Source organism: Alternaria novae-zelandiae (assembly GCF_023758075.1).
Source record: "Alternaria novae-zelandiae strain BMP 2774 chromosome Unknown scaffold_11, whole genome shotgun sequence".
Lineage (NCBI taxonomy): Eukaryota > Fungi > Ascomycota > Dothideomycetes > Pleosporales > Pleosporaceae > Alternaria > Alternaria novae-zelandiae.
In genome coordinates, this window is record NW_026056971.1 from 1,159,932 (window position 1) to 1,186,748 (window position 26,817).

At 52.7% G+C, this 26,817-nt stretch overlaps 10 protein-coding genes across 10 annotated transcripts; 2 read left to right on the forward strand and 8 right to left on the reverse strand.

Moving 5' to 3' along the window:
• Positions 1–179: 179 nt before the first annotated feature.
• Positions 180–1,483, reverse strand: J4E88_006143 (uncharacterized protein; the record flags this gene model as incomplete). The annotated part of the gene is made up of 2 exons (XM_049399773.1): positions 180–1,401; positions 1,476–1,483. The coding sequence occupies 2 exons, from the start codon at positions 1,481–1,483 to the stop codon at positions 180–182; spliced, it is 1,230 nt and encodes a 409-aa protein (XP_049254786.1).
• A 1,354-nt stretch (positions 1,484–2,837) lies between these two features.
• Positions 2,838–3,815, forward strand: J4E88_006144 (uncharacterized protein; the record flags this gene model as incomplete). The annotated part of the gene is made up of 1 exon (XM_049399774.1): positions 2,838–3,815. One exon carries the CDS (start codon positions 2,838–2,840, stop codon positions 3,813–3,815), a length of 978 nt encoding a protein of 325 aa, XP_049254787.1.
• Positions 3,816–3,855: 40 nt separating this feature from the next.
• On the reverse strand, positions 3,856–4,883 carry J4E88_006145 (uncharacterized protein; the record flags this gene model as incomplete). The annotated part of the gene is made up of 2 exons (XM_049399775.1): positions 3,856–4,254; positions 4,320–4,883. 2 exons carry the CDS (start codon positions 4,881–4,883, stop codon positions 3,856–3,858), a joined length of 963 nt encoding a protein of 320 aa, XP_049254788.1.
• A 1,207-nt stretch (positions 4,884–6,090) lies between these two features.
• J4E88_006146 (uncharacterized protein) lies at positions 6,091–7,437 on the forward strand (the record flags this gene model as incomplete). Its single annotated transcript, XM_049399776.1, has 2 exons — positions 6,091–6,094; positions 6,116–7,437. The coding sequence occupies 2 exons, from the start codon at positions 6,091–6,093 to the stop codon at positions 7,435–7,437; spliced, it is 1,326 nt and encodes a 441-aa protein (XP_049254789.1).
• A 2,349-nt stretch (positions 7,438–9,786) lies between these two features.
• Positions 9,787–10,609, reverse strand: J4E88_006147 (uncharacterized protein; the record flags this gene model as incomplete). The annotated part of the gene is made up of 2 exons (XM_049399777.1): positions 9,787–10,395; positions 10,445–10,609. 2 exons carry the CDS (start codon positions 10,607–10,609, stop codon positions 9,787–9,789), a joined length of 774 nt encoding a protein of 257 aa, XP_049254790.1.
• A 2,008-nt stretch (positions 10,610–12,617) lies between these two features.
• J4E88_006148 (uncharacterized protein) lies at positions 12,618–13,476 on the reverse strand (the record flags this gene model as incomplete). The annotated part of the gene is given in 3 exon segments (XM_049399778.1): positions 12,618–12,775; positions 12,828–13,452; positions 13,471–13,476. The coding sequence occupies 3 exon segments, from the start codon at positions 13,474–13,476 to the stop codon at positions 12,618–12,620; spliced, it is 789 nt and encodes a 262-aa protein (XP_049254791.1).
• Positions 13,477–14,528: 1,052 nt separating this feature from the next.
• J4E88_006149 (uncharacterized protein) lies at positions 14,529–16,275 on the reverse strand (the record flags this gene model as incomplete). The annotated part of the gene is made up of 3 exons (XM_049399779.1): positions 14,529–15,155; positions 15,213–15,532; positions 15,585–16,275. 3 exons carry the CDS (start codon positions 16,273–16,275, stop codon positions 14,529–14,531), a joined length of 1,638 nt encoding a protein of 545 aa, XP_049254792.1.
• A 1,870-nt stretch (positions 16,276–18,145) lies between these two features.
• J4E88_006150 (uncharacterized protein) lies at positions 18,146–19,779 on the reverse strand (the record flags this gene model as incomplete). Its single annotated transcript, XM_049399780.1, has 4 exons — positions 18,146–18,844; positions 18,905–18,981; positions 19,032–19,753; positions 19,775–19,779. 4 exons carry the CDS (start codon positions 19,777–19,779, stop codon positions 18,146–18,148), a joined length of 1,503 nt encoding a protein of 500 aa, XP_049254793.1.
• A 3,124-nt stretch (positions 19,780–22,903) lies between these two features.
• J4E88_006151 (uncharacterized protein) lies at positions 22,904–24,016 on the reverse strand (the record flags this gene model as incomplete). The annotated part of the gene is made up of 1 exon (XM_049399781.1): positions 22,904–24,016. One exon carries the CDS (start codon positions 24,014–24,016, stop codon positions 22,904–22,906), a length of 1,113 nt encoding a protein of 370 aa, XP_049254794.1.
• A 709-nt stretch (positions 24,017–24,725) lies between these two features.
• J4E88_006152 (uncharacterized protein) lies at positions 24,726–26,354 on the reverse strand (the record flags this gene model as incomplete). The annotated part of the gene is made up of 1 exon (XM_049399782.1): positions 24,726–26,354. One exon carries the CDS (start codon positions 26,352–26,354, stop codon positions 24,726–24,728), a length of 1,629 nt encoding a protein of 542 aa, XP_049254795.1.
• Between the last annotated feature and the right edge of the window lie 463 nt (positions 26,355–26,817).

The following is a 26,817-nucleotide window of genomic DNA, read 5'->3' on the forward strand; positions in this document are numbered from 1 at the left end:
CTCCATGCTGGAGAGTGCTCAGTCGTCGCAACTGGTATTTTTGAAAGCCTGACTTTTGGGTGCTACCTTGTATGTACTGTCTTGCATTCTTCTTTGTAAGCCATTTTGTATAGCAGAAGCATGTAATCTCTTGTGACCTCCGCAGCGCGCTCGTATCCACCGCCACTAGGCTCAGCCGTCTAGGCTGGTCGGGAAGGAACCCCCAACAACGCCATTACATTTCCCCCTGCGTTATACTCCTTGATCATCCTTGACATGACTTGCATCAGGTACGGGCGTCCTTCACCTGGCAAGCTAGCCTTGAACTGTTCAATCCACCGACCTGAGCGCTCCTTGTTCTGTGCAGCTTCTTCTGACGGGTTATCCGGGGTACATAGCACGACCCGCAGACACTGCCAGACCTGTAGTAAGTGGCGATTGATGTTCGCGCGGAGCTGGACGGACAGTTGCGGCGCCGTAGGGTTCGGAGTGGAATCTTGAGGATACGACGTCGGATAGCCTTGCGTTGCGGGTGGCTGAGGTGGCGACATCTGCTGTTGAGGAGTGTGAGGAATAGTGTAGTATGGGTCCGGGGACGACGGGGAGGGTTGCACGGGTGTGATGCCCGGCTGAAGCGGGGGTTGAGCATATACCTGGTGAGCTTGAGGCTGGAATTGAGGCTGTTGAGTCTGATGTACTTGTCCCATCCGCGCTCGGAAGCCCTCCTGATTTTGAGTCTGCTGCGCCCTTTGCTGCTGCTGCAACTCCATCGCAGCCTGCATGCTGGCTATTGACTGGTTGACAATCATGGTGGCATTTTGGATGTTCGCGAAAGCTCTCGCTCGCAGTTCATTATCTTGAGAGTCGCGCACAACAGCCCCATTTTCGTGGAGGAGTTTGGCGATCTCCATGCGCTTGTCGGGGTGGAGGATGTTGTATCGCGGATCGTGCAGTATATCGACTGGTCGGAGAAGAGGGATCTGCTTACTCGGGTTCGTCAAGTTGTTCAAAGCTGGGCTGGGGGTAGAGCTCTCAGGCAGACCGGTGGCACTGTATGACTGTTGTTGAGGCAGCATAATTGGCGGGGGTAGCATCGGCGCTGGTGAGGTGAAAGGCGAGAGCATGGCTGGCTGGTGACGTGAGTTCACCTGCGCCAGGTTCTCATCGATATCAGTTGTAGATGATGAGCGCAAGAAGGACGGCTTTTGTTGCCGAACAGCAGGCTGTTGATAGACCGGAGCATTCCTCATCTGCGTCTGTTGCCTAGTCATTCGCACTGGCTGCTGCTGCTGCGACGGGCTGAAGTGAACTGCTGATCCAGGCTGGGGTCGGCGCTGCGACGCGTTCGACATGCTACGTTGCGCAATTGCCTTCTCGGAAACAGTGCGGACGCCCTGCGGTGGTAACAACGGGTAGAGGGGACTGCCCGTCTGTGGGCGTACATCCAATCCAGGAGTAGTACTGCCGCTGCGTGTGCCACCCATATCGGTGTTAACGAAGCCATAGTTCGCATTTTGCACCTCTCTCATAGCTGCAGGCTCAAGCCCCTCGAATCGTTCGGCGGTCTTATAAGACCAAGACCGTGAAGGCATGCTGTTAGTGTACCGGACCGGCGGGGGTGGATTCATGTAGTATATCGCAGGGTGTAAACCAGGTTCTTGGGTCACGACCAGACGCTCGTCGGGTCCGTAGATGAAGTCGCTGTAGGCAGGGAAGATGTCGCAGTCGCGCTGCAGGTCTTCCCAGTCCTGGTCGTGGAAAGGCATTTCTGTGATAGTCGGGTACCAATCGATACCAATGGCAGAGTGAGATGATGACGCGTCCCAGTGGTATTTCAGCGGTGGTGTTGATAAGTTCTGTGCGCTCGGTAGTGCCTAATGGAAGGCGCGCGGCCGCCAAGGAAGGTGCGGTGGAGGAGCGGGATGGTGAAGGTGACTCCCGTACTGGGTTCGTTTGTAATACAATCTGCAGAGTAGTGTAAGAGCCGGCTATGTTCGTAGAATATTGCTGGTGGCCGAGCGACTCTCTTTCGGATAATCTCGCTTCGTCCGCAGTTGTCCCAGAATGAGCTGGATCTTGATGGTCTCCATCTAGTCATGCAGAACTACAAACGCGAGGCGGGCGTAGAGAATGAATTCGGGAGTGCACTGTAGGCGCATCTGGAGGATTCGAGCTTGTTGGCTGACCGAAAAATAGAATTGAGAGTGAGAGCTGTTCCAAATGTCTCCAGCTCACTAGGCCTTATTCTAGTACGCTTGAAACCCGTTTGCCATTCTACAGTTGGGTGGCCAAACGACTTCAATTTGATATCGCTCACAAGCGTTCTGACGATTTTGAAAATGTTCGGCGCGTGGGATCATGGTAGTGCAACCTACTACCTTGACACTACGGGTTTCTACGATTCCAGCTAAGCCAATGAAGGTGGAGCGGAAAGCAAGAAGGCAAAGTGTCATATCTCGGTGCCAGCGATACATGAGATGAATATCTGCTTAAACCCATCTCTTGAAGTGTGAATTGACGACAGAATAGAGACAAGGAATAAGTCAGCGAGATACGTAGGTTCCTGCGGTCTCTCTTATCTTCGAATAAGCGCAGACACAATCTAGAGTCAAGCCCTAGGCATCGAGCTGATGATAATCTTGGTAATAGGCGGAGTATGTGGATGAAGACAGATGATGAAGCATGCCAGACGAGGTAGGTGTCGGCGAAACCATTCACCGAGACGCCAAAGAATGTCGCGCTCCCCACCACCCCACCATCGTTTGGTCGGTCTCACAGCAAAGTACCCACGGTCTCTACCTTGCCTCGTTTCCTCCGCTCCCTACCTACCTTGTTCCACGACACCCTACACCGTCACAATGAGCGAGGCGACGCCTACACCTGAACCAGAAACCCTCGAAGCGCTACAATCTCGGCATCGCAAAGAGCAACGCGACCTCGTATCCCGTACAACACAAAAGAAGAAACAAGCGAGCAAAAAGACACGAAAGGGCGTCAACGATGAGTGCGAGCGACTCGAACGCGAATTGAAGGAGCGGCAGGCGCATGAACTCGCCGTGCTGAACGGAGAGGCTGTGGATGCAGAGGAACAAGCAGAGGATCCACAAAGCTCTGGGGATGAAGCGCAGGATATCCAAGAAGACATGTCCAATCTCAGAGTAGATGATGCTGGTTCGAATAGAAAAGACAGCAGCACCAATGGCGATTCCACCGAGCCCAAGAAGAAGAAGCCGAACCGTGCCAAAGCCCGCCTCGCCCGTCGCGCCGCCGAACAAGCCTCCGTCATCGCAGAAGCAGAGCGCGAAGCTGCAAACGCGCCGAACCCACGTGAACTAGAACGAGAACGCATGGCGACACAATTACAAAAACACGGGCTGACGCTGCATGAGATACGCGCGGATGGTCATTGTCTATACGCTGCAGTCGCGGACCAACTGCAGACACGGGAGTTGGGCTTGAAGCCAAGGATAGGTGTCACCATCAATGGACAGGGAGATCAAGGACTGGACGCTAAGCCCGAGGCATACAAGACGGTCAGGCACGCGGCAGCAGACTGGATCCTAGGCCACGCGGACGACTTTTCGGGCTTCATGGAAGACCCGTTGCCGGAGCATGTACGCAAGATTAGAGAGACGGGCGAGTGGGGTGGCCATCTGGAACTGCTAGCATTGGCTCGGACATACGGTCTAAGGATATGCGTGCTGCACAGCGATGGGCAGGTGGACCGGATAGAGGCCGAGGACGAGGTCAAAGAGAAGGAAGAGATCTGGCTGGGATACTACAAGCACAGTCACGGTCTAGGCGAGCATTACAACTCGCTACGCAAGGTTGGATGAGGCTACCAGGGATGTGCAACCTCTCATCAACCTGCTACGCTCAATGCCATCTCTGCTCCTCCGGACAATCTACCTTGTGTCGCCACATACTCACGCAGTCTCGTACGAGACCTTTGATCACGCCAGCATCGTGGGTTCTCCTGGGCGTATAGTGCGCGATCTTGACCAGCGCGTTGTCCGCCTCCTCTCTATCCGTTTTTGTCACCACTCCCTGATCGTCATACGAGATATCCTCACCTGGCTGCTTGAGCAGCTCAGTGTGTACAAGCGGCGGAAGCGACCACGGAGGGCCGCCAGAGGATGCGGGCTTATGTGTTGGGAACTCGAGACAGATGAGGACACCACCCGTAGACGGGGAGTTCGCGGTCGGGCGGCGGAGAAGCGTGGTCATTCGAGATGCCCACTTTGGCCTTAGCGACTTAGGGAGCGCGCAGAGGAACTAAACATCGCATCAGTACAGAACACCAGGCAATGTTCACGAGGCACGTCTGGGACTCTACTCACCGTAATGTCGTAGATAATGTCAAATCCTTCATCACCCTCCCAGCCCTCTACATCTACCAACCAGCCATCCTCAAAGAAATCCCCACATACAACGTTCGTCGCCCCTTTACCGATCTTCTCATCTGCCACCTGGTATTCTCCTTCCAATGGGCCCTTGCCAGCGTCCTTTAGATAACCCCTCGCGGCCTCAGCAGCATGCGAGGACACCTCCAGCCCATAAGCGTCATATCCATGCGCCGCGAAGAGCGCTATATCGTATCCCTTTCCACACCCCGGCACAAGCACCCTCCTCCTCTTCTTATCGTCTCGTAGAGGTCCAGCGAGTGACGCATAACCCGCCGATTCGCTATTTGGTGGTGGTGCGCCGAGAGAAGGATTTGGGTCTGGGGACGACAATGGGCGACCACGCTCCTGCAGCAGGTCAATCAATGCGGGGTTCGCGTGACCACGATCCCAAGGTAGGAATGTAGAGTCTCTCCATAGGTCGTCCCAGCGGTTGTTGTGTTCTTTGTCGGGAGTCGAGGAGAAGTGTGTTCGGAGGCGGTCTTGGTTCTGGGTTGCCATGACGTGGGCAATCAGCTTGTGGTATATGGCGAGGTCGATTGAGTTCGTATCGAAGACCAATGGCTTGATGGTGTCGTGGGATAGCTCTCGACGATGACGGAATGAGGAAGCCGAGGCCACGATGGGCCCTTCCAAGCCATTTTGAGCTAACCCATCGTTACCCCGCCAAAACTTGCTCGTGCGACAACGCCAAAGTGACGATAACGGCCTTGCAGATGCGATCGAATCTTGCGCTGTCAACCTCAAGGGTGTTTGCACTTCGCTGGCAGATGCACACACATAAGCATCCAACGGGCTGACTTCGCTGCGGCCCTACGACAGATACGACAGATCTACACCAGGCACATCCCGTGCCGTGAAGCTCCAATTACCCGGATCGCAAGCATGCTTCCTACTGGGCCCACCCTTGCTTCGGATATAATTAATGCGATTTGTTTCCGCATGGCAAACCGCCTGTCTCGGCAGTCTCTTCTGCTTAGTTATCGCTCAACAACCGCGTTTCGCTGGGTTTCGTCTGGAGTCATGGCCTGGTTTGACTTTTCTTCGCCCACATTCCCCGTGTTGAGGACACGCTGCGGTGTACATAGCGTACAGGTACGCGTTGATAGTATGCTGAAGAGCTAGAGATAGCGGCTGTCGACAACCGAGGTATTACGACGCATACGGAAAAGAGCAGGTGCACGCGGAAATCAATGCAAGCTGTCGATTGACATAACCTTGTGAAGATCGGGAAGTTGCGTTACTTGGCTTCCTTTCTTTCTTGTCATTTTTGCAACGGGCGATGATGGCAGACGACGAGAAGGCAAGATCGCCTTCCGGGATGTTGAAACAGGAGAATGTGCCGGACCGAGGCATCGAAGAAGAGACGAAATTAGAACAAGAAGAAATATCGGAAAAAGACATGCTAGAAACAAGCAACCAAGGGAACGACGACACAATGTCAATCTCGTCATCACGAGCGTCAACGGCTTCAACGCACTCCATCAATGCCGACCAGCCGAGAACATCGAATACGAAACAACGTCCAGTTACTCTGGCAAGAACCACCTCAGTTCTACCCGATGCCGTTATTATTCCACGATCACAGCGCCGTGGACTCCTTGCGCGCTTCGCGCTCATCCCAGAAGTTGAGAACCCAGAACACTATGCGCGGCAAACGAAATGGCTTCTCACATTTATTGTCGCCTTCTGTGCCATGGCAGCACCGATGGGTAGTGCAATCGTTATGCCAGTGTTGCAAGAGATCAGCGTAGCTTTCAATGCAACGGAGACAGTAACCAACATGAGCGTTGCTGTGTACATGCTTAGCATGTCAATTTTCCCGTTGTGGTGGAGCTCCTTCTCAGAACGATTGGGTAGACGAACGATATACATCACCTCGTTCATACTCTTCGTATTGTTCGCTATTCTCTCTGCGATCAGCACAAGCATCGCTATGCTGATCGTCTTCCGTGTTCTGTCTGGAGGCGCAGCGGCATCCGTACAAGCTGTAGGCGCAGGGACTATCGCTGATGTCTGGGAGACGAAAGAGCGCGGAAGGGCAATGGGCATCTTCTACCTTGGACCACTCTGTGGACCTCTCTTCGCGCCCATTATCGGTGGCGCTTTGGGGTCAGGACTAGGCTGGCGATCAACACAATGGTTTCTGGTCATCTACGGCGGGCTGACACTGATCTTTATCATATTTGCTCTTCCGGAGACCCTGCACCGAAAAGAGAAACCGTCCGCCGACCCAACGGCCCTACCCAACAACGATGCTGGGAAAGAGCAAAGTACAACGCTCGGAAGAAGTACCACACGTGCCTCCACTGTCCAGAAGACTAAGAGCATATTACTACACCTACGCCACATCTTCATCGATCCACTGCGCATCATAGCATGGCTCCGCTTCCCACCCGTCTTCCTAACCGTTTACTACGCCAGTATAACATTCGGCTGCCTCTACATCCTCAACATCAGCATCCAATCCACCTTCGCCGCTCAGCCCTACTCCTTCTCCACCCTCATAATCGGCCTACTTTATATCCCCAACTCGGTCGGCTACCTCCTCGCCTCACTCTTCGGCGGCAAATGGATCGACAGCATCATGCACCGCGAAGCACGGAAAGCAGGCCGCTACGACGACAGAGGCAAACTCATCTTCCGCCCCGAAGACCGGATGAAGGAGAATGCGTGGATCGCTGCTATCCTCTGGCCTTCGGCTCTTATCGTCTATGGTTGGACCGCGGAGAAGGGTATCCACTGGATTGTGCCTATGATTAGTAACTTCTTCTTTGGCATAGGCAGTATGCTTATCTTTGCGTTGGTCAATACCATGCTCACGGAGTTCATGCCCAGACGCGCTGCGTCCGGAATTGCACTGAACAACTTCGTGAGAAATATCTTCTCTTTCACTGGCGCGGTGGTTGCGGAACCGATATTGAGTGCGATAGGAAACGGGTGGTTGATGACGATTCTGGGCATTTGGAGTGTGGTCACGGGGTGTATGGCGCTCTATGCGATGGGCAGATGGGGTGAGAAGTGGAGGGAAGCTATGGTCAAGGTTTTGGGGTGATTGATCAGGATTTGTAAATGATTGTGTTTAGTAGTCTCATGAGAAGTATCGTTCAGCATACTAGATGGTAGGCGATGTGATCGCGATAAAGATATCGAATCTCACACCACAAACGACGCCTCAACAAGAACTTCGTCTTCCTCGTCCAGCTCGCGCTTGATCTTCTCAGACTCGTCCAATATTGTCCGTTCGATCGCCGCGTATGCGGAGCCATAGACAAGCCGCCGGTCGCCATTGTCGCTCACCGTACGCTGTAAGATGTGTGTCTCATTCGCCAGTCGCGACACACTGCCCATTGCTCGGCGCCGTTGCGGAAATTGGTTTCACCCAAGTCACCAGAGCTCGCCGAACCAGCTTTTGCGATGTTGAAGCCCCGGCCGGTGTAATAGGATCCTCCACCCATTCGGCAGAAGAGTTCCTCGCTCAGCCGATACTCCATTTCGTCCGCCACATGGCAGATTGTGTAGCTTTTGGTTTCGTAGCTGCGTGTTATCGATCCTTCAGACTTCAGATACTTGCCGACGTTGGTGACAGCGCCATGATGCAATTGGTAGACTTTTGCGAAGCATGCTGGTTCATGCGGCGGTGAGGGTGGCTGGTGACCCCAAAATACTTGAAGGGATTGTTCACGACCGACTGGCTACTGCCACTGTCAGGGTTGTGTTGGAGCAGATTTCGATCTACCGCCTCGCAAAACGTTTCAATGCGCTCGGCACGAATCTGGCGCCCAAGGTCGCGGTGACGACGTTGCTTGATCTCAGCAGCGCTGGTGTGTCCACGAGTCTGGCTGTCGATGGTGGCGTTCTGTTGGGCTGATCGGGGGTCTCCGGAAATATGCAGGCGTAGGTGGTCGACGATCAGCTCAATGTCCTGCTGGCTGGGAGGGTTGCCCTACTTGTCGACATATGCGCGCATGTACAGCGTGGGCACAAACTTATCAGAGAGCTCGCTGTCTCGCTGGGCCCACTGAGACTGGTCTGCAAACGGTGTGCTCTTGTCATCATACAAATTTACCTATCGCAACAGCGGAAGTGACAAGCCTCCAATCGTACTTGCTTTGCTAACGTAGGATTCGCTCGTGCGCCCCAGAGCCGTGGCTTCCCAAAACGGTCTCAAAGCCAAAGGAGCTTTGCATTCGAGGATTGATCAATCTCTCCAGCCTGAGATCCTCCGTTCCAACTCTGGGTAACAATTCCGCTACCATTACAATCTGTGGGGCCGATTACGGAGACGCACCATGAGCGATCATAAGAGACAACGAAGCAACGAGGCGGGTCTCTTCCGACCACGCTCAACCCGCCGCGCAAAATCGCTAGACTCTTCTAGCTTGCACTGGTCACTGCACGACGCAAATACTTCACAAGCCCATCGGACACAGCTGCGGCGTCTCGCGCAACCTGCAGACAACCCCCTCCTTCATTTAACCACCATGACACCATTTCCTCTTCTAGATACGAGATCATCGTATCGCGTATGCTCTCCCGGCATGCCGCGACTGCCAGTACACACAACTCGGCATCCACACAACCCGGCATCAAGGCTTCCGCGAGTGGCTAGCCGGCGGCTTTGTGCTTGAAGTTCATCAGATACTGCGGGAAGCCTCGGTTCGCTACTACGATGTCGAAGTAGTCATCCGAAAATCCTTCAAGACACCCGGTCCGGACAGCGAGTACAACAAGACTGTAATTATTCTAGCGGATATGTCGGTGGCAGATGCCCACGCCAACTGAGCTATCGCAGCACGGAAGATTCTGGAGCGGTTGATAGCCCTGGGGCGCGACGACATAAAAGTCGAGATCGTGGACGTCGAAGCCGCCTTGGAGTTCAATAACGCCGTCGTTGAAGACGACGAAACAGTGCAAGCGTGGCATGATGTCCACAAACACGACACCATTCGATGAGGACAGTCTAGGTAGATATACGGTAGAAGATAGCTCATGATGATAGAGCTGATGTAATCTATAGGCTCATTCTCTATCAGCAAGTCGAACTTGCGCATGATGTTCACATCAGCTCGACGATGGACAATCGAGTCATGAGAACTGCAGGTCATTAAACAACTTCACTGGTTGTCTATGCGACTAGATATACAGGGCACCTTCAGTGTGCTTTCAAGTTCGGGTATATGTCGAAGCTACATAAAACAAAAAAAAACATATTTTAGGCCTGAAGCATACGTTGTCTCAAACATCACTCACTTGTTGACATCTGATGCTTTGTATGCGGCAACCTCGTATCAACCCACTAAATCCGTCATCTTCGATTGACTCAACGATCTCTCAATTCATTGTACGTTAACACACGAAAGGCAGCGCAAGGCATTCCCTCCGCGATTCGCTCCGTCCCTGACTAGATCGTCTCAGTTAAAGGGAGAACACCACGAAGCTCCTTAAGGCAGTCTTCCATTTCTGACTTCCATCTGCTTTGTGTAAACATGAGCAGCATGAGGACATTTTTGCGAAAGGTTGATATCTCGCGATTATCGGCAGTGGTTGCGAAAGTAGCGACCCGGTGATCCAACATCATCTGTATCTTCTGCTCGGGACTTTGGTTGTCGAATTCCTGCAGGAGTTCTTGATCAAGGTCCTTTCCTTGCTCTTTGTATGCGTCGATGAAGGAACTGATTGTTCTCTCCGCTGGCTCCAGATAAAGCTCAGCCGCCTGGATTAGCATGCTGCCGTACCAATCATCTGCTGCTACCAGCATCTCGTAACGTTGCGTGATTTCCAACTCTTCATTCTTCAAAATGGAGTCGGTGTACTTGGGTAGTCCTTTCAATTCGGTAATAGCCTCTTGGAGGAGGACCGAGGCGGCCCGCGCCTTCCTGGCTGGTGGAACGGTTATATGAACTAGCGCAGTGGTACCCTCTGGGGCGGCGGAAGACTGGTTATTTAGTTTCATCGTCCACTCCTCAAAGGAACCCAGGGGCCCAATATCGTCGAGACTGGTCACGTTGGCCTTTGTTGTAAGTTAGATCGTGGTAATGCATTCGGGAAGCATACCTTACGTAGATGTTCTCTGATTTGATGTCTAAGAGACCCTGGGCAACCATTCTGTCCAACTCCTCCTTCTGGTTGGCCAACTTTCCCACAAACTGAGTCACTTCATCCGCACGTTCCTTCTGGCTTGCTGACCTTCGTTGGAACTTCCCTTTGATATCGTTTCCAGTCATGCTAGTGGCGTCGTAGTATTGGCTCGGTTGCACGTTGGTTCAGAGCGGACTTCGGGAGTGTGAATCAGGTCAGGCTCTGTGCAGGAGAAAATCGCAAGCTTTATTCCAATCGCGTGCTTGATGTCCATTGTTTGTGGGTTGGGCACTGGGACCGTCGCGTTCAAGCGCTCCTCGATTGTCTGGTTGTTCATGCTAGATCAGTGATCACCGGCTGAGTTAGAGTAAAGCACACCTGTGCGGTGGCAGTCTGCATGGTACTGATAGCTGCGCCAACACTTGCTCTGGGTTTGATGGGACTGTGACTGTTTACGTCCATACATAGCTACAGCTTACATCGTAACTGCTGATGGAGACGATGCGACTGGAGTACCCATACTCTGGCAAAGTTTGCGATGGTTCTACAGATGGATCAAATAGCGCGCAAGGTGATATAATATCAGTCAAAGGTGTCGACGACGCGACGAGCAGGGCGCACTCTGGTCTGACTTGGTCCGGAGACATCAGGCTCAGAGCCAGAGTCATCCTCGACAAGGTAACGAGAAGGGCGCACTGTGGTGGTCGAATCTGAATGCGGGAACGACTGCGGCACATGATAGGGTGTCGAAAAGATTGGAGGGTATGGCGTCATGTAGGCGGGCGCGTTGTAGCCATAGACGCCTCCTTGAGGCACTGAGTAGCCATATGCCACAGGCATTGGTGTCTGCTGATACCCATACTGCGCAAATGGGGGATACTGGAGACTCTGACTTGACACTGGGGGATAATAGCCAATTTGTGTCTGCACAACGACAGTCGCGTCGGGCAACCTGAGCACTTGTTGCATCCGCGAAGATGCTTCGATACCTTGAATGTCGGAAGGGGTGTTGTAGCGGGGCACCACTTCTATTTCTTCATCTGAGCTGTCTGCCAGACGCGCAGGCAGGCGCTTGGGAGAAATAGCGTTGGATATGGTTGTTGTGGCTGGTCAATGTTAGATAGTGACACCGGTGAACCGAATTAAGGGTTATGCTGCTTACCAGACATGTGAGCCTGTCTATGAGAGAAGCGCGTGAATGCCTACCTAGATTAGGCACAAGGCTGACATAATGGTGCGATACGATGATTGAAAGCTGAGTACACCAATTCGACGACGTTACGCATTTGCTACTTCTACGCTACTTCCATATGTATGTTGATTCCACGCGCAAGTCATGGAGAGAGAAGAAGAAGCAGAACTAAAACCCAGTAGAACCAAGCAGATAGACCGCTTTGATGACGAGCGATAGACTGACGTAAAGTGGAGTCAAGGACTAGCAAACGTGAGGAAACGTTTTAGAGACCAAGCAAACCCGCTCAGACGAGCAAGAGATATTCAGTACCCGCTTGAGGAAAGCAAGAGAACGACTAAATGAACCGAATGATGAAAAGGTGAAGGTGGCTCGAGAAAGCTATGACAAGTAAGATAGTGATCACATCATCCAGAATTCCAAGCTTTGCCAGGAAGCCGACGTATCGCGCTTCGGGTATACAAAGAGCATCGCCTCGCTGTAGCCATCCTGTTCGTACATTTGCAGAAAACAGCAGACGCGGTTCGGGGTTCTTTGGCAGGTCGCGCAGCAGTAGGACGGATCCTTTCTTGGCAGTCCTCCAAGCGTGCTTCTAGCCAGCACTGTCGTGACCATGCACTTGACCGCTTTCAAAGACCGCGTTTGGTTCTCTTTGGCCAAGTATCTGGCATAATGCATCCTTCCAAGATCTGACTGGCTACATTCAGCGACTATAGCAGCGACCAAAGAGTCTGCAATATGTGGAGGGAAGTCACGAAGTTGCCTATACGTGGGCCTTCCGCCATCACTCGCGGGGACTACAAAGATATACCGTACGAGACGAGCCTCCCGACTCTTCTTTGGTCTAGTGCCCGTACGCCTTTTGTTTTGACGGGGTAAGGGTTCATCGTTCACTCGCTCATCTGACGATGCCTCGTCGCTGATGGTAATTTGAGTTTGACTTCGTTGCGAACGGGCTTCACTTAAGCCTTCTGAAGCCCTACGGGATGCAGATACGTTACCTGTGAGCTCTCGTGAGTGGGCACCTGCAAGCCTAGAGCTTTGGCGAAATTGTAGGCGTGGTCGATCGAGTCGCCTTGCTTCTGACTCTCCGTCAAGACCTGACGTGGCATCAGGTGAGCTATCATTCATGTACTGTCTGGGACGTTTACGCGATGAGGCTGTATCATGACCTAGCGGTTCGAAGACGATACTCTGCGAGCCGCTCGACTTCTCTGTTTGACCGAGAAGCTCTGGAAACTGAGAAATCGCTGTCCTCAAGCCGATGATCTGGCTAGCTGTCGTCGAGCCTTGCTCTTCAGGTCTCGTGGTCCGATCTTCAGCCTGCGATGCTGCTGATGAGGCGTGTTGGGCGGGCCTGTCAGATGGGAGTAACTTGGGTTCAGTGCTCTTCTTCTCTGTCTCGAGTTTCTCATGTTGAAGCTTGGCCAGCTCCCCTCTGGTCCTTGTAAGCTCACCTTGAGTCCATGCAAGCTCCTCTTTGGTCCGTTCGAGCTTTTGTTGGGCCTTGAAGAGAGCATCGGCATCAGCCTGAGCTTTGGCGTTGCCATCCACGTTATCTATGGCTTCCATTATGGCTTCGGGCTCAGCAGGATTGCCCTCGATTGGCATGTCAACCGACTCCTCTTGCAACTCCTCGGTGGCGGATTGAGTGTCGATGAAATCGTTCCAGTCATCATAAAGCTGGCCCACCTGCAATTCGTATTTGCGAAGGTGATCCTGCTGCAAGAACTTCCACAGATCCTCTTCAAGATCTCGCATCTCGCTTTTGTTCTTGTCCTTGGCTTTGCGGAACCGCTTTGTGACGAAGTCAACGATCATCTCCGCGTATTCACCTAACACACGTCAGTATGGTGCATCTATGGAAAGATCTGAGAGAGCTACGATGATCTCGCCGAGGTCGATCAAGCCACCAATTCGCTTTGCTGGCTGTGAAAGCCTGATCTCGATATACTTGATCGACGTTGTTCTCTTGATAAGAGTGTGTGGGTCTAGCGTCTTTTCTATTGTCAGTGGCGGCCTTAGCGAACATGCATAAAGATCGCTCACCTGGAAACTGACCAGGACCAGTCTGATTACCGAAAGTATCACCAGTGCGAAAGCTGAAGTCAGACTGGTAGGCTTGGCTGGGGTAATCATAGCTAGGTATGCCCGCAGCCTGAGGATACTGGCCTGGCAAACCAAGAGACTGCATTGACTGGTATCGGGGCCTCGTCTGTGATATAAGGTCTGTTTTGTGGCGCATCCTTTGCGCATCGAATGGCGAGTTTGTCTTATCCAAGGCAGTGCGCGCTTTACGCGACGCACTTGACTGTTCGTGTTGCTCGAGTGGCGGAGCCTGCATGGTTTCAGCTCTTCCTGCAACCAAACAACAAGGTGCGGGTAGTTACCATAGGACGTGACAAAGTGGACGCGAGTGAGTAAGCTGCGGTTGCAATATGTTGTGGCTGCCAAGGCTCGGGACGCCCATGCTAGCGCGGGAAATGGCCATACTGAAGTTGCAGACTGAGCGCCACGTTTACTTTTGCAGTTGACGAAAACCGTTTTTAAGTAGATAGCGTTTAGTAGAGGTACCAAGCCCTCGCGTCAGTCCTGAAGTTAGGATATTAAGCATTAGCTCACGTGTTGGAAATACCCAAAGCAGCTCCTGGGTAGGAAGGCTTAAGAACAGCTTATAGGTCGGAAGACTCTGCGTGGAGCCCAGGACTTGCGAAGCCTTCCCAGGACCGGACGAGCTGACACAATGGGGCAATGCGACAAGTTCCTAGTACTTGAGCTTTGATAACGCTATGCATACGCTATGTATCTGGTACTTACCGCGCGTACGTTGGTATCTAAGAGAAGTTGTGGAGATGAACAGAAAGACGACTCATCTAGGCCGCGATCATCTCAATCGCGTCGAGACTGATACTGGGACTCAAATATCCCGTAGACGTCTTTCCAGAAATGACAGAGATCTTCAATATCTGATACTCCCTCGCGCTCTTCACCCACGCACTTGCCGGCACACTGTATTCATAAACGTAGTTGTTGCCGCGGTAGGTTCCAACAGTCAGACTTCTGGTATCACCCTGACCCTTATCCGACTGCAAAGCAGCGGTCCAGCTATTTACCGCAATCGCCGGTCTTCCACCAGACATGCCCTCTGTGACACCGATTCTGATCTTTGCGCCATTGGCTAGTTGCGCATCGCTGAGGCGGAAGTAGACGAGGTGGTCGTTGTTGATGTCTTTCCACATGTAGCCGGGGAAGTTCCCGGCGCTACTGGTGCCCACGATGTAGTTGCTAGCGTCCCATTTGGCGAGCCGCGAATCGGATGGATGCATGTATGTAGGCTTCATGGGGCTGTCGCCGAAGTTCAGGAAACCCTTAGGTGTGCCGTCCCATTCGCCGATTCGCCACATGACAGCTGTATCTGACGGGTCGTTACAGGTGATCGTGTTCAGCGCTACGGTTCCTCCGGCAGTGACTGTAACAGTGCTAGTGTGAACCTCGAGTTCCTACAAGATCGAGTGAGTTCACATTGTATCAAAGTGCTGACGGCTGGCTGTACTTACACCCTTGTATACAGTCAACGTGTACGAGCCTGGCAGGATCTTGCTGATTCTCCAGGAGCCGGATGATGCAATTGTCCAGTATTGCGCTTGGGCACTCTTCAGACCGACAACATACTGGTAGCCGTTCTTTACGTTGGCCAAACCAACGCCAGCGACGGCACCACGTTGACTAGCAGGAACCCAGCCGTCGATTCCAAGGGAGTCCATCCAGTCCCAGTTAGCGTTGCGAGCAAAGAGAGCGTTGCTCGGTGCGGCACCGCTATCCGTGAAGTGGAGGACGGAGGGACCTTGCAGGCCAAAGCGCATCACATCAGTATGACCTATAGCACATTAGCAGATGTCTTGGTCTAGATCGAGGGTGACTTCACGTACCCATGTTGTAGTGGTAGATATCATAGAGATCCGGGCCACCACTACCTCCGCGGCGCACCAAGCTTCGGAAGAATGGCCCGCCCGATGCCTTCTCGTGGTTTGACCTAATCATGTACATGCCGACGTTTCGATTGGTGTATCCAACCCAGTCGTAATCCATAGTGCGTCCATACAGCTTGCCCGAGTAATGTTTGGACCATGTCTGACCGTTGAGCCCGTTGATGTCACCTGACTCGATGGCAGTCGCGCCATCCGGAACCCAGTCCGTGTCTTCGTTGATGTTGTTGGTAAATATGTTCGGCGGGATGCGAAGGATGTATCGCGATACAGTGATGCTGCTGTCTTTCTTGTTCATGAAGATATAGACGTTGGGGTTGCCATAGCGGAAGACAAGAGTGTGAACGAGCGTTCCTACTTTCATCGTCACCTTGATGACGTTGGTGTATTGCTGGATGGTGACGGTGCCGGGTGCGAGGCCAGATTCCACCTGCGAATTCTTCCCATTCTGGCCGTTGTACTCAACGCCACGGTACTTGATCGAAGTCATGTCGGCGTTTGACTTGCTGACCTTGACGACTAGGTTCGCGTTCGTATCGATAACATAGTTTTTGCCGTCATCGGTGTAGCCCCAAGCTGCAAAAACAGCCGTAGGGGCCAGAAGCAGAGCAGTGACGGTCGCTAAGAACCGCATCTTGAAGGCTGACTGATGGAAGACAGCGAGCTGGAAACCTCATGTAGATCCATTGTACAAGACGGCTTTATAGCAATGTACTTGCTTTCCCACGTGTGTGCGCAGATGGTTACCACACACCATCACAATACCATCTTTCCCGGTGGTAGTATTGTAAACTCCACGTTAGTTACCCAAATCGAGCTGGCTCCGCCATTAGGATAGAGCACCTACGCCTTGCGGAGTAGTGCATGGTGCTGATTGTACAGGAGCCGAGCATGGGTATATATCTAGCCAGCGTTTGTAGTACTACTCCGAGTCTAGCACGTCTAGTACCCGCGTGCGCGCCATATCATTGGTGGGGATGGCTTTCGGTGTTTCGAAGCAAATCCGGGGAAATTCTTGAAATTAAGAAGGAAGCTTGGTAGGCATTAGCACCACCGAGCGCACAAGTGAGACAGGCCATCATGAGCCATCGTAGAGGCAAAGTGGTGCGGATAAACTTTGTGCAGAGGTGAAGCGGGGACCATGATGTGGATTGAAGATGGATGGGCTTGCAGGAGTAATGGATGAGGGCGAGAGGGAAGGGCGATGTCGCGGGCCGAGGTTACGCCGATTGGTGATGTTTGCAGAGCTAGACCCCGTGCCTTGTGACTGCCCCTCATGAAAGGCAAATGCCGTCGTGATGCACAACTTCAACATTTTCTTCTCGACACAACTTGTACAAGTCCACGCCGAACATGGCGCTACATCTCGTTGAAGGACAAGATAAGAAGGTTTCGACAGATGCTTTGGGCCACAGATGTCTGAAACTTTCAGGCGTCCAGGCACATGCCCGCTGTGTGCTGGCGATCCTGTCGTAATCTACGAATGCCATGCTTTTTCTTCGGCGCGTAGTCAAATATGGTTTGCATCCGAACAAGTTTGGCTTTTTGTGTCAATCTGTACGAGGAAGCTTGGTTTTGGACGCCACAAGGTTTACTTTCCCGCCGTCACATGTGCCATCTCATCGCAACTCGCAACGCATTCCCAGCCTGACACTCAGGCAAGCACGCCGTTGACGTCCAACAAACTTCAAGTCGTCAGCGTTGGTTCTACAGAATTCACAGAATGAGGCGTCGTGACTCACTTCTCATCCTCACGCATACGCGTCAGTAGCAAGTCCTTCCGATCGGCAGGCTGATTCTTGACCCTGTCAATCTCCTGTTGTGACAGCGGCTCTAGTAGAGTCCCTACATCCTGCTCAAGCCACATCTCTTTGGGCGTCTTGCTACCGTCGGCGAATACTAGGTTCGTCATTTGCGCCTTGAAGTCTCATGTAAAGCAGTTCAGAATAGCTTCGATGAAGTCAAGTGTACTAAAATGACCCAGTAGAGAGGATGCTTACTGGGTCCTCCTGCTGAGAGAACTTTGGGATCTGCAGTCAGCGAGAGTAGAACGCCTTCGTTACGTAGAAATGTGATGCCGAGGATATCATTCTTGAGGCTTTTGAGAATGCGCGTGACATCTTGCTGGAGTGGATCACTGGTGTCGTAGGATGGCACACATCTCTGGGCGGATGGTTGTTCTTCAGTGTTTGAGTCGGTCAAGATGTTCAAGGTGGAGATGAGGGAAATAACTTTTGATCGATTTCGGGGTATAGAAAACATAAAAGGGTATGATGCCATGACGCCGCCCGTAGCGACTGCAGATGAGCGTGGTTCGTCACTGGGCGGCCATGCGCTTACAAACAGATTGCCCTCCCTAGAAAACATTACAAGTAAATGAGCGCTGCGCCCTGTTACAATCATAAATAGCCATGCCCAAGATGGCATACAGCTCTGACGTGAAGTGCAGGACGTAAGCACTAAGCGCAGGATGCGCATTCGCCCCAAACATTATCAATTCGTCATTATGACATGCGAGGCGCCCTGTCGATGGACATGCGAGCAGCTGCGATATCCATAGACATGCGGGGAGCGCGGCTGTCAATGGAGTGCCTCGATAGCTGGTAGCTCATGCGCCAATCAAGCGGCAGGCGACCTTCATTTGTAGTCCGTCGAGAAGCGTGGCCGATAACGACGTGCATCTCGAACTTGTCCAATCCAGTCTTTTGCAAGTACGCTTCGTATCCCTCAGACTTGGAGGCCCGCTTCATCCACTCCTCACTCACGGCCGATGGGTAGACTACGCGCAGCAGGGGCTCGGCACCACGGAATCGGTAGTATTGTCGGATGTCGTCGTGGGGAAACAGGTGCAAGTCGATCCTCTTCATCGGCCCGTTGACTGCGGTAAGCCAGCTTTGGTTGCTGTTGGCAGGGTTTGGTAGCAGCTTGTTAAGCTCGCCGACGATCTCAGAGATGCTGCGGAAGACAACTCCCTCTGTGGAGGTGAAACGACAATCGGTGCGACGCGTGCGGACAAGGCATCGGATGAGCGGCAACAGGTCAATGGGCTCCATGTCGAAGCACGCAGCATCGATGTCCAAAGAGACATGGCCCTTGAGCGAATCAATCTTGACCAGGTTCGACTTCTGGCTCCACAGGTCGATGATGTAGTGTGCCTTCTCCGCGTATATCGGTAGGAACTCCTCGCGAAGCTGGTGGCATACCTGCGTAAGGTTGTAGTATTGTCTCCGCTTGGTCGGGGTGGCTTCGCCTTCGCGTTGGACCAGTGCCGGATCATCGTGACGGCACATCCTGATGGGCACCTCCTCGCTCATGCGCTCGTAGATGCGGTTCCTTATCTCTGTGTGATATTAGCGCGTGTGTGCATTTATGGGCTAGGGAGTAACATACCTGGCGGCATGTCGAGGAAGCAAAGTGGTGCGGTCTTCTTGGGTGCCGGGATGTCTTCAACAACATCGTCAACGTCGGAACTGGTGGATGTGACTTCATCGATAGCCAGTTCTGGTGTCTCATCGTGTACAGACGGGGTACTCGGTTCGGGTTGCTGCTCGGGGGTGATCGCACGGGTTTCTGGTTCAGGTGTCGCACATCGCACAGGCGCAGCGGCGGCAATGTCGTGGACTTCAGGCTCGACTTGGGTATAGGCGACGGGAGTCGAGTTCCACGGCTCCTGTTCAGGGGTGGCGCAGCGAACAGGCGGGGTGACTGCACGAGCATGGTGTTCCTCGTGCTTTTGGTCGAGTTGCTGCGAAGGCTCCTGCTCCTCGGCTACTGACGATGTGTCTTGCTTTGTGGCGGATGTAGCTGTGACTAGGACCCTCTGTTCGACCATCCATCCTGCACTTGGTTTCGACTTCTCCGAAATGACAGCCAGCTCGACATCATCGTTCTTGCTGCCGCGACTCTCAACACTAGACCGTACACTTGCGCTCACTGGATTCGCGGCGCGCTCAAAACGGTCTTCATTGGGCGCGGTGATGTCGCTCGGCTTCTCAATCGTGGGGTGAAGGGTGGTTGCAGTAGTTCCATGCGCGTTGCTGGGCTCGGGCGTCGCGTCGTTTGTTTCAAGCGGCTCTGTTGACGTCTCACGCGTCCGTCTCGCCCGACCACAACTGAAAAGGTCGCCCAAAAACGACATGGCTGCTCTTCCACACCACCACGGCGAGTGCGTGGGTATTAGGAATAAGTACTGTGGGCAAGTCGCACAAAAGTAAAGAGACCGGCACAACCGTCTATTGGGGCACCTGCTAGCTCATATGTTTCTTCAGTCAGGATTGCGGCATCGAGTGAGAACAAAGGCTAAACCCTTTCAATGGTCGATGAAACGCATTGGGCGAATGAAGTCGTCGGTAAGATTGCTATCACACTGAGATGACCGGGGTGGGGCACGTGCTTTGCCCCTGATCAGCGCCTTCGATCCCCACTTTCGATGAGGCTTATCTTATCTGCCTTGCAGCGGCAGATTCACAATTCCAGCGCCTGGCATCATGCCCGCATCTTGTCCGGCCTGCCGGTAGTCGCCGGGACGGTGCGCGCAGGTGATGTGTCTGGCGCAACTTACATGTCGATTAAGGTTGCCATGAAAGTTTGTCTGTGACCCGTTCACACGCGGTCAATGGGCTCATCTCGGACTAGCGAAAATCGCCGAAGAAAAAGCTTCGGTCACTTGAGCGTCCATGGCGGAATTATTTGATTCTCTATACCTTTATTGTCTAACGCAAAGCTCTTCGGGTACGTGCATGCTTGACCAGACATCGCAGCCTAACGATTTGCGGAAATGTCCAACGCGCGACGTCATTGCCAACCACGATCCACCACCACGGGAACTGTCAGGCCGGAGCACCTCATCAAATATTCTCGGGCCATCTTCGATATGCGACATACATACGGGAAAATGAATATACGATACCAGACGATCAACAAATACTGGCAGGCCACGATCCACCGGGACTAAAGACGATCTGCAACGATTGGACCCATCTGCAGGGCAGCAGCTCCCTTCTCAACGTCTCCCAGCATTTTGGCGTTCTCACGCATCTTGCAGTACGTCCAAGCCGCCACCTGGAGCGCCAGTAACCCGGTCAAGATCTCCGAGTTGTTGATATACGTAGTGTATGGCGCGCCTTCATTGTGTGGGTGATAGTATCGGAGGCACAGGACGCGTACCGCGTTCTCGAAGAGGTGGTAGTAGGCTAGTCGAATGATCGCGTCCTGGGTTGATACCAATTCTGTCGTATTCCAGATCATCGTCCAGTCGAATCGAGGCTTGACGATATGGTTGCGGTCGGTTGCTGCGGGATCACCAGACACGCCTTCCCAAACATTGTTGAGGAATGTTCCCAAAGACGTACATTCCCAAGCACGGAGGTCAATGAAATCTGTAAGGACGAGGATGTTCAAAGGTGATATTGCAAGCCAGGGAATAATCCAGTCTAGGGATCGCAGCTTCAAATGCAGCATACCTGAGAACATGGCTAAAAATCGCACGATGAGGCTGGTAGCTAAGAGGCAGTGAAGAAGCTGGTGCTTCGTTTTCTCCAATGAGCGCGAATAGCAGGTGGAGAGTCCGATGAGGCTGAAGGAGATGAAGAGCCAGGTGAGTTGGCTGGGTGCTTCGAACATGTCTTTCATGATATTTGCTGCGTCTTCTGAATGATGAAGATCTCCGTACAAGTACTCATGATCTGATTTTCTCAAGTCTGGTATGGATTGCCTACCAAAAAGAATGTCGCATGCGGCAAGTGAGATCAGCCATGGTAGTATTACTAAACACCCAGTAGTGCCGGTCAGCATGATGTGTGTTTAACGGTGCGATCGACGTCGGAATTTGTTGAATGTGGAAGGTTGTGGCGTGAATATTGGAGGGTGCATGTTGACTTTATCTAGGATGGTGTACGCCTATGTCTTCGGCAGGTCCGCTACCACGAACCATCATTGCGTCCGTCCATGGTTCGGCGGTATCACGACCAAGACAGTAGACCAATCATATTATGAGTCTGCGTAATCATAGTGACGAAGCGTTCCCTTCGACCAATGCGCGAATGTGTGAATAAACTTACCAATATGGACTAGCGCATTATGGCGGACGCCCCCGAGGTCACTCTCTCACCAGGTTCTTCAGTCATACGTATCAACTCCCACCGGTTACCACAGCACACAACTACAACCAAACTTCAGCCTCGACCCGCACCATCTCGCAGTCGCCATGCAGACAGAAAACACGCACTCACTGCGCCGACTTGGTACCAAACAAGATGCGACAAAGCTCGGCTTTATGGATCTACCCGGAGGTAAAGCAGCAACTCTTTAGGTCGACAAATACCAGTGCGCTAACATTCACTGCAGAATTGCGCAACACGATATACTCATACTGCAAAAAAATTGGACACGAGAGCTTTACTCGCGGATCACATTCGGTGCATGAGATCGGATATCGGACCTACTTCCATCTCTGCCAGGTCAACTACCAGATTCGGCAAGAAGCGCTTCCATTGCAATACCAGCACTTCACACATCGAGTCCCTCTCAGATACCTCGCCGCCTACATGGAGACATTTCTGTTACCGCATAAAGGACACTCCTTGGTCGGTAGTACCTCCTTCACCTTCCGCTGCGATGAAACCTTCCCTCGCGTTAACATAGCTCCGCTTATTCGAGTATGCAAAAGGCACCCGGAATTTGCCGTCAAGCTTAGCGGCATCAGCTCTGTCCGCCCTGTCAACCACTTGTTCCGCTCGTACTACTATCCAAGAACGCTTAGCAAGCGAGCATTGGATCTCGACACGCAGTTCCAAGAACTAATCAAGCACTCTCGAGTTCGATCTGCCGACTTGAACAGTTCCACTACCTCTCAGCGCCGATGGAGCAAGTTTCTCGGGAAATCTGTGGAGGAATTATGGATTCACTCTTACAGCAAGGAGCTTGACGTGGATATGATAGTCAAGTACGAGGCATCTGGGCCGTGGATGGACGATATTACTCAGTCCAACCGTCGGGCCGGCATCCCTGCTCACTGTCACCGCTACAAGAAGGAATACAAGGTATGGGTATATAAGAATCGGTTTCCAGGGTTCTTGATACAGAATGTAGCCTCTGTGATAAGGTCGGATAGCACCCGAGTTTAACTGCTCATCAACGACATGCACATGAAGTAGGCCTTCGTTTCGCTACTGAGATAGGCGTAGAATTTCAATACTTCAGCACACTCATACGGAGCTACGTGATTGCTCATTCAGTTCCGAACCAGCGTGACCCATTTCCATCTAACCCTGCTGCCACAGACTCGTAGTATGTCCCTGAAAGCTAACCCTGTCAATCTCCCTAATCTCCTCATTACTCAACCTCCACCCCAGCGCCGCACAATTGCTAACAGCCTGCTCTTCCTTCCTCACACCACATACCGGCGTAATACCCTTGCACATATTGTAGTTCAGCGCAGCAGCACTCTGAGGTACACCGCGCTTATCCGCAATCTTCTTCAGCACCGCGTTGACAGGCTCAATGTCCTTCATATCGTAGCTGGAGAAGCGGTATGACTTTGGCGGCGGGTTGTCAGATGTGTATTTACCCGTAAGCCGACCTTGGGCGAGCGAGGAGTAGGACTGCAAGACAATACCGCGTTCTTTGCAGGTCTGGAGGAGACCAGAAAGTTCTGGTTCGCGGCGGAGGACGGAGAACTCGACTTGGTTGATGGCGAGGGGAACGCCGTATTTGGCTAGTTCGTCTTGCATCTTTATCATGTCTGCGAGACTGTAGTTTGCCACTCCAACGGTCTTGGTCATGCCCTTTTCCACGCACTCGGCCATGCCTTTGGCGATCATGGGGATGGTTTGAAGGTGAATGGGGCCATGCACGAGGTATATGTCGATGTAATCGAGGCCGAAGTTCTTGAGTGAGGTTTCGAGCTTCTTGAGGGGGGCCATGGTGGGGTGGAGGACGTCTTTTGCTTGGGGTACGACAAAGTACTTGTCTTGCATGACGAAGCTGTCTCTTGGCATGTCCTTGACTAGTCTTCCGCAGATTGTCTCGCTCATGCCTGTGCCGTAGACTTGCGCGGTGTCGATGAAGTTGACCCCTTTGCTAACGCAGTGCTTCCATGCTGCGGCGACATGTGGCTCTTCCTCGTGCTTCCAGTGCCAGGTTGAAGTGTCGCCCCAAGGCCAGGCGCCGATGCACAGTTGCGGAGCGTAGACATCTCCGTTCTTGCCCTTGTATGTGAACTTTTTGTCGGCGGTTGGGATCCAGTCTTCTGGCATGACGGCTGCGAGACCATCAAAGGAAGGGTCGACCGGGTTAGGCTTGGTATGCTTGCCGCTGTGGATGCCAGTGACGGCTGACATCCCAGAGGATAGACCTGCTTGGAGGACGTGCTGCATCTTTGCGATTCGATAGTACTGGGGTTCTAGTACGACAAAAGAATCTTGCTTGGGACTGAAATCGAGACAGCGCGTCCTAATATCTATTGTTATACTCGCGCAGCATGTAGATCGACGACACGGCAAGTCGTCGGCATCATGGCGAGCACCTTGTATGATGCGGCGATGATTCTTACATTCATTTCCGGCCTATACGCAGCGGTTGTTCCTGCATGGGTACCACAAGTTTGGGAATAGAATCATATGACCCTAATGTATAGGCGGCAAAACGGCGGGATGTTTGAAGTGGATGTCGGGATGATGCGCGGGTGATGTCATGCCTCGACCACGTTCTGTTATGTGGGTACTCACGACCGAGACCTGCCAAACCAGTGTCAGAAGTGTAAGGAACGTCTTGATATCTTCCGGAGGCATATACTAGGACCTAAATGTACGTTCAGCGGTTGTCGTTGGTAGTCGCGGTCGTTCCTCGGTGGTGGCCGGGACCTATCCCCCGAAAAGGCAGTCGCGTTCACTTGTCACTGGAAGACAACAACGCGCATCAATCTCGATGTCTTGCGTTTTGCGACGCGTCGAGTTAGCATCTGTAGGCAAACTGGACAATGTGGCGAGACTGTCAAGGGAACAAGAGCGAAATTTTGAAGGTAGACTACTTCGTAGCCGGTGAACGTAAAAGCTTAATTCATATATACTGGAAAACATAAAGTCTTTACAAGATGCTGTTGTCTGCACATGTAAATGCGCCGTTGACATCTGTTGTGGCAAACGTGTTCATCAAAGCGCGGATACTGGCGTACATGCCAGGTACCATCATGAAGAGCGTGACCGACATGATGAACACGTTGAGAGCGGCCGTCGCAAGCTTCTTTGTACTTGATCGCCACTTGCCGTTCCAGTTGAGATGGAACCAGAAAAGCACAGTAACACCCCAGGTGAACCATGATAGCAGAAGCGCGGCGGAAATGTTGAGAAGGGAGCTGAACACCGGAATGGCGTTGGCGAGGATCCACACGACGACCCAGAACAGGGTAACCGAGAAGATCCAGACAGCCCATTCAGTCTTGTTACCGACGTCACCCATTGCGATGGAAGCGCGGCGGCCACGCGACGACCCGGACGCGCTAGATGAGACTTCAGCGTTGAAGCTTCCATCTTTCTTGGCCTGGCGAGTGCCGATCTCGCGCAGGAAGAAGACGTGCAGGTAGCGCGCGGCGGTCATGCCGAACACCAAACCAGTGCCAAGGAGTCCAACAAAGATGATTCCGTAAGCGACCTTTGCCATCAAGGGTTGGAGAGATCCGAGCGCTGGCGAAGCGACGGATTCACCGGAAAGGGCGTAGACGACCGCAGCGACGATGCAGTAGATAGTGGTAGTGGCGCACTTCTCAATGGTGACAGCGCGTGGGTAGTCGCGAGAGGGGTCCTCCATCTCAGCAAGGACAGTCGGGAACGCTTGATTGCCGCTGAAAGCAAAGGCGATGTTCAGGAACGCCGCGACAGCTTCAGTGAAGGTGGGACTTCCGATAGCTTTCAGGTTGAGAGGTGCTCCCGCATTGCGGGGACCCTGAACACCAAGCACAATCATGACGAACATGACGGCCGAGAAGATGGAGATGGTGCAGGGCCACGATGCCCATGACACGAAACGCATACTACGCGGTACGCACATGGCCCACATGGCAATGGCCGCAACGACCGAGAAGGCGACCGTGCAGGTCGCGTGTTCGCTGACGGTGTTGAGACCGATCGAAATAGTGACCACTGCCGATGCGCTGATGAGAGCCATGTTGATGAGGAAGCCAATGGCAAAGACAGCTTCGAGCCAGGGACCGCCGAGGACGCGTCCGTAGTCGACAATGTTGAGCATGTAAGGATACTTGCGCCAGTACTGAACGAGATTGTAGGCAGTGTACAAGCTAAGCATCCCCATACCGACAATGGCAATGATACCCGGGAAGAACCCAAGGGTGTTCAGAGCGGCTGGCAATGACAAGATACCGATGCCGATCTCATTGGTCATGAAGATGATGACAGTTTGTGTTGTGTTGAGTTTCTTCGTTCCTGCACTGCTTGTGGGGCGTTTGCTTGCATTCTGGATATCGGATACGTCGCCTAGGTTCGTGTCGTGTTCGGAGGAGGTTTCGAGCTTTTCGGGGTCTCCGTGCTTCTTTTGTCGCAAAGGGTCTTCCGGATCGTGAGTAGGGTCTGCTGCAAGGGCTACTGTAGGTCGCTGGGCAGATACGGGCAGATCATTGAGAGCTTTGGGCTTGTTGTCGAGGTCGTGTGTATGTTGCATGGGAAGGTTGCCGTGGGCAGAAGGGACGTCTTTGTGATCCATGGTTAGAGGGAGACCAAGCACTTACGCCTGCATGTACCGAGTGAGGGTTGTCGAGACGGGGGAATTGAAGTGACGAGGAAGATGCGACCAAGAAACGAACTTGTCAATGGAGACGTTTGATGAGGGCTAAGTTGAGAGGATAAATAGATGCGGGAAAGAACGATAGACTGGTCACAGCGCAGCGTGGAGGAAACCAAGGACATGGAGAATTACGTATCAACGCACATCGCACGCGGACCAAGACAGTAGCTGGTAGTAGCGTATCGTAGAATGCGTCCGCACTTTAACGGGGACTGTGCACCCAATGATGGCTGGACTTGGAGGCAGGGTCTCGTGGAGGCGTGGAGACGGAATGGTACTTTTATCCACTTCAGGTATGTGGGCCTCCCTAGATGCCGTATAGATGAAGCTGTTAGTAAAGGAACCGAGCTGGTGTTTCGCGAAACGCGCAAGTGCGGCACGC